The sequence below is a fragment of the Leucoraja erinacea genome, chromosome 21 (assembly GCF_028641065.1).
Source record: "Leucoraja erinacea ecotype New England chromosome 21, Leri_hhj_1, whole genome shotgun sequence".
Taxonomy (NCBI): Eukaryota; Metazoa; Chordata; class Chondrichthyes; order Rajiformes; family Rajidae; genus Leucoraja; species Leucoraja erinaceus.
The window spans coordinates 17,156,914-17,168,413 of record NC_073397.1 but is presented as its reverse complement, the minus strand read 5'-3'; the positions used below and the strand labels follow the sequence as shown (position 1 = coordinate 17,168,413).

The 11,500-nt window shown below is 42.6% G+C and overlaps 1 protein-coding gene across 1 annotated transcript; it reads right to left on the bottom strand.

Moving 5' to 3' along the window:
* Positions 1-589: 589 nt before the first annotated feature.
* On the bottom strand, positions 590-10,140 carry tcf15 (transcription factor 15). The gene is made up of 2 exons (XM_055652249.1): positions 9,627-10,140; positions 590-1,204 (listed from the first exon to the last, which is right to left on the bottom strand). The coding sequence occupies exons 1-2, from the start codon at positions 10,098-10,100 to the stop codon at positions 1,130-1,132; spliced, it is 549 nt and encodes a 182-aa protein (XP_055508224.1). The 5' UTR covers positions 10,101-10,140; the 3' UTR covers positions 590-1,129.
* Between the last annotated feature and the right edge of the window lie 1,360 nt (positions 10,141-11,500).

The window sequence follows — 11,500 nt, the reverse complement described above, 5'->3', positions numbered from 1 at the left end:
TGAGGTGCACACCAATTCCCCCCCTCTCTCCCTCCTCTCTCTCGCTTTATATTTCACTCCTCCTCTTCACTCCTCATCAGACACCATTTTGGCTCCTATTGATCCCGGGCCTTCATCACCTACTCCACGCATCTGCCAATCAAACCCCCCTCACCTGTATCCACCTATCACCAGGTTTTTCCGCCACTACCCAACTCTCTTGCCAGCTTTCTCTCCTATAGTCCAATCAGTTTGAAGAAGGGTCTCCACGTCGCCTGTCCATTTCCCTCCACAGATGCTGCCCGAACCGCTGAGTCCCTCTAGTACGTCGTGTTTGTTTCACACACAATGTTAACCTATGAAGAGAGTTTGATTGCGCTGGGCCTGTACTCGCGGGTTAAAAGGATGGATGGGTTGGGGGGGGGGGCACATTGAAATTTACCGCATCGTGAAAGGACCGGATAGAGTGAATGTGGAGAAGATATTCCCACTGGTGGGCGCGTCTAGGACCAGAGGCCATAGCCTCAGAATAAAAGGAAGTACCTTTAGAAAGGAGACGAGGATGAATCTGTTTGGTCAAACGGTGGTACAACGAACGGCGAGTCAGTGGGATTCACAAAGGCCTTACCATTGATAGGAGAAAGGATATGAGCTAACGGTTTTACTTACGAAACCCCAAACGTTCCTGCTTTACCAAAACAGCAGACCTGAAACACAACTCCTTTCTCATTTTATTTAATTTTTTTTTCACATTTTGACTGGATACTTTTTTTTTCTTTAAAAAAATGTACAACACATGAAGCAGGAAGACTGAAGAAAAGGTCAGATCTCCCCAAATGGAGACAGACGTCGGCAGTGTCACTTTGTCCAAAGGGTTCTTCGCATCGAATCTGTGTGAGAAGGGAGGGCTGAATTGTTTTGAGTTTCGAGCTGGAAGTCATTGCTTAGAGTTGTTGGACGTGCGATCGGGAACAGGAATAGAGGCACCAAAACGGTGTTCATACTCCCTGCAAATATATATGTAAAACAAAAGCTTGCCGCGTGTCATCTGTCGGCGTTGTTAAACCACTTCGTGGACCGCGACGTGTTGGGCCTCTCGCCGCCTGCTGACACAGTCTCTCCCTCGGTCTCTCACGCCCCCAGTTCGCGTTCACTGGCGCTGCATCCGGAGAGCGGTCTGCCCTCGAAGCTTCGAAAACCCGCTCTTCGCGTCCTTCTCCTTGCCCTGGAGCAGAGAATGAACACAAACACAGTTTTGTTACACCGAGAACCAGGCCCAACAGCAGTCACCGAATCAACCGCCCCATGGGCTGAAGATAGAAGCGGTTTGCAGACAGACAGACAGACAGACACGAGAGATTGTAGATGCTGGAGAATCCCAGCGGGTCAGGCAGCGTCTGTGGAGGGAATGGACAGACGGGCTCAACCATGATCTTTGGGCTCAACTGTAGAGTTGCTGCCTTAGAGCGTCAGAGACCCGGGTTCAATCCTGACCTCGGATGCAGTCAGTGTGGTGTTTGTGCGTTCTCCCTGTGACCACGTTGGTGTTCTCCGGGTGCTCTGGTTTCCTCCCACACTCCAAAGACTTACAGGTTTGATTTAAATCTTTTTATTTGAATTTCACAGCAATTTGCATACATACAATGATAACAGACAGTGACAGTCAAGGCATAATTGTGCAACAGTGTGTAAGCGACCCTCAAAGCCCTTACCCTTACCCACCTTCAACCCACCCGAATCAGGTCGGAATCAAACGGGGCCAAACAACACTCACATCCACACAAATATGGTAAGATAAACGAAACATAAAGTACTAAAAAAAAAAGGGGTCACTAATAACAGTAAATAAGTAAACAATTAAATAAATGTGTGTGTGTGTGTGTGTGTGTGTGTGTGTGTGTGTGTGTGTGGGGGGGGGGGGGGGGGGGGGGGGGGGGGGGGGGGGGGGAGAGCAGCTGCAGTAGAGCAGAACAATGGTGGAGTCCTCTTCCGAGGCCGGGGACAAGTTGAGAGAGTTAACAAGTTCCAAGAAAAGGTTCCATGTATCTAGGAATGTCTTGGTAGAGCCTTTGAGAGAGAACATAAGTTTTTCAAGCTTTAAATTGACTTACAGGTTTGTAGGCTAATTGGCTTGGTAAAATTGTAAATTGTCCCCAGTGTGTGTAGGATGGTGCTAGTGTACGGGGTGATCAGTTGGTCGGCGTGCACTCGGTGTGCCAAAGGGCCTGTTTCCGCGCTGTATTTCTAAACTAATCTAAACGATATTTGGGCTCAGGACCCTTCTTCAGACTGAGATGGAGTCGCCTTCCCATCCCCTCCACAGATGCTGCCTGACTCGCTGAATTCATGTCATGCCAAATCAAGTGTTTTATTGTCATATGTCCCGAAACGGAACAATGACATTCTTACTTGCAGTAGCACAACAGACATGTAAACATAGCACTCTGTAAAACCCATAATATACAACAAAAAAACGTCCAGTGTATATTAAAAAAAACAGACAAATAAATAAGCAATAATAGTGGTCAAAAATAAAATTCCTCTAGTACTTTGTCTTTTTAGAGAAACAATAGTTTTTTTCTTTTATTTTGCCTTCACTGGAATATATATATTAAAAAATCATATCAATATAATGTCTGAAACATCAGCGTTATCCAATTTGTTACTTGAATGAAAAAATGTTAAATATGCACCGTAGTTTAATGTAACATTAAAGGGGGGGGGAACACTTTCTATTATTTTTTTTAAAGTGTTTTATGTACAAGGTACTAGCTTTTTTTTGGTAACTTTTTAAAGGGGGGGGGGCAGTTTCTGTTTGTAGCTCCAATTTAGTAAGGTCGCTGTTGAAAATTGCGAGAGTAGAAGCGTGGCCCGTTTCGGAGGTGATCGGATAACGTATTAATGGCCACGCTGGATGTAACGGTAGAAGTGTAACCAATTTGTAATGCGATACACTCCACGCCGCCGTTTGTTCTATGTGGGAGTCAGTTAAGAAGCATACCCCTGCTTCCTGAAATCTTCCTCACCCCTCCCCTTTCATGCTCTCAATCTCCAGCGCACCTGACATCCCCCCCCCCAAAAAAATAATATTACCCCTGTAGCTGAGGGCCGAAGCGGGTTTTTATTAATCGAAGGAAGTTGAGCGTTTAAACTAAACAACTGGGTCCTGAAATTACACGATTTTAAAGCATGCCGCGGGTGCTAAATTACTCAAGGAAACACAGCGGTTAATTGTTGACACAAGTATCGCTGATAATCTCACAAACCAAGAACAGTCTTGGTTTCCGCGCTGTATCTCTAAACTAAACAGTGACAGGTCGCGAAATTTTCAAATGAGGATATATTTTAAAACCTAATTACAAAGGACACTTCAGCCCAAAAAAAATCATTGTTTTGTTTATACTTTAAACCACCAAGTCTTTCGTTTAATTGAGACGTGCTTTAAATATTCCAGAACTACGACCTTAAATAACATAGTTTTTTTCTCGGATGCATTTACAACATTGTGAACTGTGAACGCTAATTCGTATTTTAAATAACGATTTTCCTAAGGGAGCCGTTCTTTCATACACGGACAGCGAGAGAGAGAAAAACCCCACTATTTTAAATTTAGTAAAACAAACACCACATGTGGAGCAGCCCATGTTGGGAATGAGGTCCAATGTGTGTGTGTGTATAATTGAACCGAGCGGTGTCCTGAACATTTAGCACCGAGTGTGGAGAGGTTATGAAGGCCGGCACGACACATTTAATTTGATACTCTACATTTACAGCCCACAATTTACTATTTTTGATTAAATACGGGTTGTAGGTTGAGAAGCGCGAAGTCACCGGCAGCACGAGCGGTGCTGGAGGATTCAAGGTAGCTGAACACATAAGCACAAATGAATTATATGTTCTAAATATCTCGTTACTGAGAACCGAAGCTGGTGAAATGCTGATGTTTACATCAGCATTTCACCAGCTTCGGTTCTCAGTAACGAGATATTTACAAAATATAAGCTTACATGACATTTGTTGTAATTTTTTAAAAATCAATTTGGTGCTCTTTTGAGTAACTCGGTTGGCCAATAAAACCAAGTTTTTAAAGTGAGCATTCTTCCCAGCTACCTCTGGTCACTTTCCAAAGGTTTAATAGGTTGTGACAGACATGCCTATTTTCGTTCAACAATAGTCCAAAGGATGTTAAAGAGTTATTCATCATTGTTGTTTATGGCTCACTGCTAATGATTGTTCAACTCACACAGAGATGAAAGGCATTGGAAAGTAAACAATTTAATTTGTTGTAAGTAACGAAAGTTTAACTCTATTACTATTGTCTTATTTGTTCGAATAGAGGTTAAATAAGAACAGGCCTGATCTGACCATTGATAAAATGATCCTGTACAAGTCCACCTTCCTATACTGAGCAGTCCTCCCATTAAATAGTGTAGTCCCGATCTTCCAACCAACCACACTGCGGATCTTGCACTTAAAAAGAAAATCTGCACTTTCTCCACAAGTGTAACGCTATAATGTTACAACACTGCATTCTGTTTTTATTTTGCGCTAATTGTCCTCGAATATGATTTGATTGTACTCATGTACAGTATGGTTTAAATGGGTAAGCACATAAAACAGAGCTTTTCAGTGTATCTCAGTACACGTGACAATAATACATTGACATTACCAATCCACTTCATTCTTTCTGTCTCCAAAAAAGCTCAGCCCTGTATAAAACCAAGAACCGAGCATCTACAAAGCTGCAGAGAATGGCAAATACTTAAATCTTCATTTTACCCTTGTTCACTCCTAAATGGCCTCTGTGTCGCTGGTTCTAGTTTCTGCAACCTCTTACCATCAATCCCTTTAATCCCCCTCAGAATCTTCCATCACAAGGAGATTTGCTCTTCCTTCTAGGCTCATGTTCAGACCAATCTCTCTACACCTATATCTCAATCTATGCCTTTGTACCAATAATTAACATGGTGAATCTCCCCTGCACTGATTCAGAGGCAGGTGAACCTTAGAGTTATAGCACCAAATGCCATCCGCCATTTTCCAGCTATCAATGTTTACTTTTAACTGTTGACTTTTCGTTTATTGTTGTAACATTGCCCTCTACTGCATTGGCAGCTTCATGTTATACATGCAACCACCTTCAGCTCTAAGGAATTTGTTGTAAATCTTTGGTGTTCACTGTCTTCGTTGCTGAGAAGACTGACATAATTCTGGACATCAGAGGATTCTGAAAGCAAGACTTGAGGGGCATTTCTTTTCACACAGAGGGTGGTGGGCATATGGAATTAGCTACCAGAGGAAGCTTTGGGGCGGGTACAATGTTGACACAGAAAAGGCATTCAGATGGGTACATTGATAGGAAAGGTTAAGAGGGATATGTGGCCAAATGCAGGGAAATTGGCATCCACTCAGTTATGAAACCGGGTCAGCACGGATGAGTTGGGCTGAAGGGCCTGCTTCTGTGCTGCATGATGATATGACATTCTATGACTCAGAGGGCTAGTGTAACTGGAAAGAAAGGGGATTTAACAAACATAGAAAGTCCACCAAGTCAAGTTGATGAACTAAAATAAAATAATTGAAATTATAAATCGTTACTTAAATTATTTGACAAAAATGCATTCTGAATTGTAAGATTATTAGCTGGGAGGTTCTACCTTCTCTGTAAATTTCAACTCAATTTAAATATCACTACACTAGCATCAGAATTTTATCTTAAATATTTTTAAAAACATTTAATAATTTTTTACAAGCACATTAATTATAGCTTTGGTAACTTCAAATAACAGTTTGGTTTAGTTTACATAGCTTAGTTTAATTTAGTTCAGTTTAACTTAGTTTAGTTTAGCTTAACTTAGATTAGTTTAGTTATTGCCACATGTACCAAGGTATAGTGAAAAACTGTTTCGTTGCGTGCTATCTGCTTGAATGAAGATACAATGTTGTGCTGCAACCAGCAACAGGGAGATAAAGAACTTTTCTCCACAGATTCCTTTGATCCAAGCTACTGATTTTAGTTGTATTAAATTAAATTGTTTATGGGGTTTATGTAGCAGTTTTCCTATTGAACAGGTGGCCAAAACTGACCAAAGGACTGGCCCACAATGAGTGCCTGTTTAATCTCTGTCTATTGCCATTAACTTGTTGTGTTTGTGAACCACAGTGTATTATTAAAATACACATTTTCACTTCTTTCAGTGAAAGAGTCAAGATCCAAACTCAGGTTTCCATTGAGAGCATGGAAAATTCTTAATTGCATTTCTTGGCCGTATGCTGAAGAATTGCAGGAAATAGATTCACAGAGGATAGATGACGATATTTTGAAATAGTGGAAGTCAGAAGTAATATCAGTTTTGAATGATGCTCTGTCATATTTAAACTGCCATCCACAACGATTGTTATAGATAAATACAGACTTATTTAACATGGAAAAATACGACAAATTAAAATGGCAAAACACAGGACTTTTGAATCGAACTGCAATGTTATATCTTGCACCAAGTACTGTACTCTTTATCCTTCATCTGTGCACTGTGTGTGTGTGTGGGAGGGGGGGGGGGGGGGGGGGGTTATTTGTGTATTGTCTTTTCTTTGACTGGATGACATGCAAACAAATGTTTTTCACTGTACCTTGGTGCACGTGACTGTACCTTGGTGCACGTGACAAGAATAAAGAAAATTAAACTAAAAATATTGGGCTATATTCACAATAAACAAAACCAATTCATTTACAGCATTTGAAAGGAACTACTTCAAGCCCTGTACTGACAGTTAAAATTTGGGCAAACAGCACATACAATTGTAATTATGCACTTTCAATAAAGTTTGACATTTTACATGATAAACTTTTTTCGAACTTCACTTACTTCAACCAAATTTCTGAATTGTTGTTGAACTATTTAGGAAATATTGTTACATTAGCTACTGGATATAGCTCTAAACGTTTAAATATGACCTTTCTGGTCAAAACTATAATGCCGCATTTAAACCAAGGGCAGACATTAAATGAAAGTGTGATGCTTTTGTTCCAAAGAACAAAGAGCGTGAGTGCTGTGATTTATATCTATACAAACGCCAACACATTTGAAACTCTAATCCAAAACAGGTCATTCAGTCTGAAGAAGAGTCCCAACCCGAAATGTCTCCCATCCTTTTTCTCCAGTGATGCTGCCCTACCCACTGAGTTACTCCAGCACTCTCTGTCTATATTTAGATGCCAAGTTGGAATATAAAGTCTGCAGCTAAGCAGAACACCATCATCTTCAAACTTGCTACACTAATGGTGTAAGATTCATAATCTTAGATCAATAATCAATCAGTCCCAGTAAAGGTTTACAACAGAATATTTAAAAAATTCATGAAACAAAAATGGTGAATATAATTCCAAAAACAAACAACACTTGCTTCAATAATTATTAAAACAAATACCAAATCATACATTTGTAGCAAGAACATCTGTAATTTGTATATTTATAATTAAGATGGACATATATTACAAGGTTGTTCACAGAACACTATAAGGGGCTGAGATTAGATATATAGAGACCAAAAAAATTCAAAGGAAATCGATTCTCGGCAGAAGAGGAAAGTGACACCAGAAGTATTTAGGGAGGATATAATGGCGGCATAAAGGAAGTTGGGAATATACTTTGAGAATGGAATTTTGGGGATACGTTTGGAGCAGAAAATTGTTACAGAACTGGAAAGGCTTGAACACAGGAGTTAGAACTGTACTGTGGAAATTAACGCTTTGGTGAACAAGTGATCCAGCAACTAATTTTAAAGCCTTTATATTTACACTTTGCCTCCCACTTGCAGTCTCTAGCTTGTTATCATATTCTTCAAACTCATGAAATGTCTCAAGACAATTTTATTGCATTGAATAGTCCCATTTTGTGAAGGGTTACTATAACGCAGAACACATATCACTTTATGTAATAAGAAGGAACTGCAGATGCAGGTGTATACCAAAGATAGATACAAAGTGCTGGAGTAACTCAGTGGGTCAGGCGGCATCTCAGGAGGACATGGATAGGTAACATTTTAGATCTGCTCTTGTTCAAACACATATTACTTTGTTCATTATTTGCTCATGACCCTTAAAACATAAAAAAATCTTTCAAGGTAGACTGGTCAATTTATTCAAGGTATTTATGAGAAAAGGCAGAGAGAGAATATATTATCTGTATTTTTTTAATCAAAGTACAAACAATGCTTGGAATCTTGGAATGAAGTGGTGTAGACAAGGACACACACATCATTTACAGAGTATCTGATCACTTTTATTGCCAAGGTTAAGAAGGTTGGTGAATAGGTGGTCAGTATAGACAAGGTGAGCCATATGCCGTGTTTCTTTGCTGTGTGTCCATGTCCAGATGCATTTCAATCTGAGTAGGTGGACCAGACCCCAGTCTGTGAACTCAAGGTCTCCTGACAACCACAGACGTGAGCACTCAGCAAATAGCAACAGATCATCAGAATATCAATGCAGTAGAGAGTTCTTGTAGCTGAATCCAGCTTCTCATAGTAGGTGCATACTGAATTAGGTCCCAATTCAGAAAAAAAAAGAAATTGATCGAAACTTGAGGAATGGTGGAAAAATGTAGACATCAGAGAGATAGAGATATACAGATATATATATAGAGGGATATAGGGAGATATAGAGAGAGAGAGAGAGTGATATAGATATATATAGAGATAAATAAAAGAGAGAGATAGAGGGAGAATATAGAGATAAGAAATAGAAAAAGAGGATAAGAGATGGAGAGAGATATAAAGATAGAGAAAGAGTGATAGATAGATATGCATGTGTATATATGTGTGTGTGTGTGTGTGTGTGTGTGTGTGTGTGTGTGTGTGTGTATACACACACACGCTGAACTTTTTTTTCCTCATTTATTAAATTGTTTACCATGCACTATGTTTACATAATCTGTTGTGCTGCTGTCAGTAAGAATTTCATTGTTCTATCTGGGACATATAACAATAAAATACTCTTGACTCGAGAGTGATAGAGAGAGAGTAAGAGAGAGAGAGAGAGAGAGAGAGAGTGAAAGAGACAGAGAGAGAGAGAGAGAGAGAGAGAGAGAGAGAGAGAGAGAGAGAGAGAGAGAGAGAGAGAGAGAGTGAGAGAGACAGAGAGAGAGAGAGAGTGTGAGAGGGAGAAAGAGAGAGAGTGAAATAGAAAGAGAGAGAGAGAGAGAGAGAGTGAGAGAGAGTGAGCAGAGTTATGTAGTTATTTCCAAAGAGCGGAGTTGAATTCAACTTCAAGAACTTGAGTCCTCACTAATCACCAGTAAGCTGTTGATCTGGTACTTTTGAGCGTTGCTGAATGCTGGTGCCCGTGGCTATCAGGAGATGCTAAGTTTCTAAAAGCTGGTAGAGAAACAATGGGCCGAATAGCTTAACTGTCAGAATCTCTCTCTCTCTCTCTCTCTCTCTCCCCCTCTCCCTCTCTCTCTCCCTCCCTCCTTCTCTCCATCCCCCCCTGTCCCTCTCTCCATCTCCATCTCTTTAAGCCCAGGTCTTTACATTGGCTGTTTTTTTTTACATTTCACTCTCCAATTCCCCCACAACACCCACACCCCTCCCCAACTGACCAGGACGTAGTGAGCTTGGACGGACCGTAGGTCAGAATGTCCACCTACCCCTTTCCTCTGGTTGCTCAGACAGAATGTGCAGATGGACCTGGGCTGTTGCCCGTCGAAGTCAGGCTGGCGGCTGTAGACGGCGGTGAGACACGGCTGTCCATCGGCGCCCTCCTCCCCGACCAGCAGGATGTTTCCGAGGTGAGAGATGTAGCTGGAAGCTAAGCGCAGGGTCTCAATCTTGGACAGCTTCCTGTCAGCCGGCTCGGTGGGGATGAGAGTCCTGAGGGCGCTGAAGGCAGTGTTGACACTGTGAGTCCTGTCCCTCTCTCTGGCGTTAGCCGCCTGTCTATGCTTCACCACCACAGAGCCCTTGGCGTAAGAAACCTTCCTCCTCTTGCTCGCCCCGTTGCAGCAGTCGAACGACTGATCCGAGCCCTCGCTCTCGCTCTTGTTCTCGTCCTCGTCCGAATGCAAGTCGATGTCCGGGTAAAAGTGACGGGTGGCGACGGGTCGCAACATGGTGAATGCCATGACTCGACCCTCAATGCCCCCTCCCCTCCCCTCCCCTCCCCTCCCTCCCTGGGCGCTTGCAACCTCCCAACCGCTAAGTTACAGCCTTGGTGTTGCCGCCCGCAGAGCTGACACTAAATCCCATGCACACCTCCCGACCCCGACACCATTCAAAATGTATTGAGATAGGATTCCAAAAAGTCCCTTTATAACACGGAGGAGGGGCCGAGAGAGAGACGCGACTCTTCCAGAAACCAATAGGAAAGACGCTTTATCCCCAGGCTCCAGAGAACAGGCAATAATTTCATCAATTATGTGTCAAAGACACAAGTAACAAACATAGTTAAAACAAAACAAAAAGACACAAAGTGCTGGAGTAACACATCGGGCCAGGCAGCATCTCTGGAGAACAGGGATAGGTGTAGGAAGGAACTGCAGATGCTGGTTTATACCGAAGATAGACACATAGTGCTGGTGTAACTCAGCAGCATCTCTGGAGAAAATGGATTGGAGATGTTTCCAGTCGGGACCTTTCTTCAACCTGAAAACCTCACATCCATGTTCTCCAGAGATGCCGCCTGCCCCGCTGAGTTCCACCGGCACTTTCCACGCTGCATCTCAAATCTCAAACTCTGTGTCATTTTTGTGTGACCCGTCATGTGCAGTTTCTAGCTTCAACATTAAACACAAACACGGCGATAATTCTGCTCTACAAACCCTCTCTCGTTACTTTTCACATTGAAAACTCCCTGCTCCGTTTTGTTTAACGACGAAAACACCTGACTCTTCCTTTCGCTTCCCCTGTGAGATTCTCCACCGGGGAGGGAGCCTCTGAGAGTGAAATTTCTTGCGCGATGTGAAAGCGGAGCGATATGTCAGTATGGGAATGTTGCCGAAGATAGACACAAAAAGCTGGAGTAACTCAGCGGGAAAGGCAACATCTTTGGAGAGAAGGAAAGGGTAACGTTTCGGGTCGAGACTCTTCGTCAGACCCACTCCTTCTCTCCGGAGATGCTGCCTGTCCCGCTGAGTAACTTCAGCTGTTTGTGTCTATCTTCGGTTTAAATCAGCATCTGCAGTTTCCTTGCTACACACAGGGAATGTTGCCGACTGGCCCGCTCCAGACTACAGGAGTACGTGCTGAGGGGCGCGCTGAAGCTTGATGCAGCCAACGCCAAGGCTCTGTGGGGAGGACCACAGTCTAGGGTCCTTCTGCTGCTGGACATGGGGGGGGGGGGGGGGGGGGGGGGGTACTTATGTACCCTCCTGAGGTGGTACCCCTTACCTCAACCAAGGAAAGGGGTACCACCTCAGGGGGGTACATAAGTACCAATGATAAAGGCGTGCTAACTCCACTGAGTATGACACTACTGAATATGTAGAGACTGAGATTGTATGAAGAGTTTTTTTTAACCGTGTTT

What these genes read in the sequence shown, in the direction of transcription:
- tcf15 (XM_055652249.1), bottom strand. Translation starts at nt 10,100, where the DNA reads ATGGCATTCACCATGTTGCGACCCGTCGCCACCCGTCACTTTTACCCG. An exon ending in TGAGCAACCAGAGGAAAGGG is followed by an intron (nt 1,205 to 9,626) that starts GTAGGTGGACAT and finishes TCTCTGCTCCAG; the next exon opens with GGCAAGGAGAAGGACGCGAA.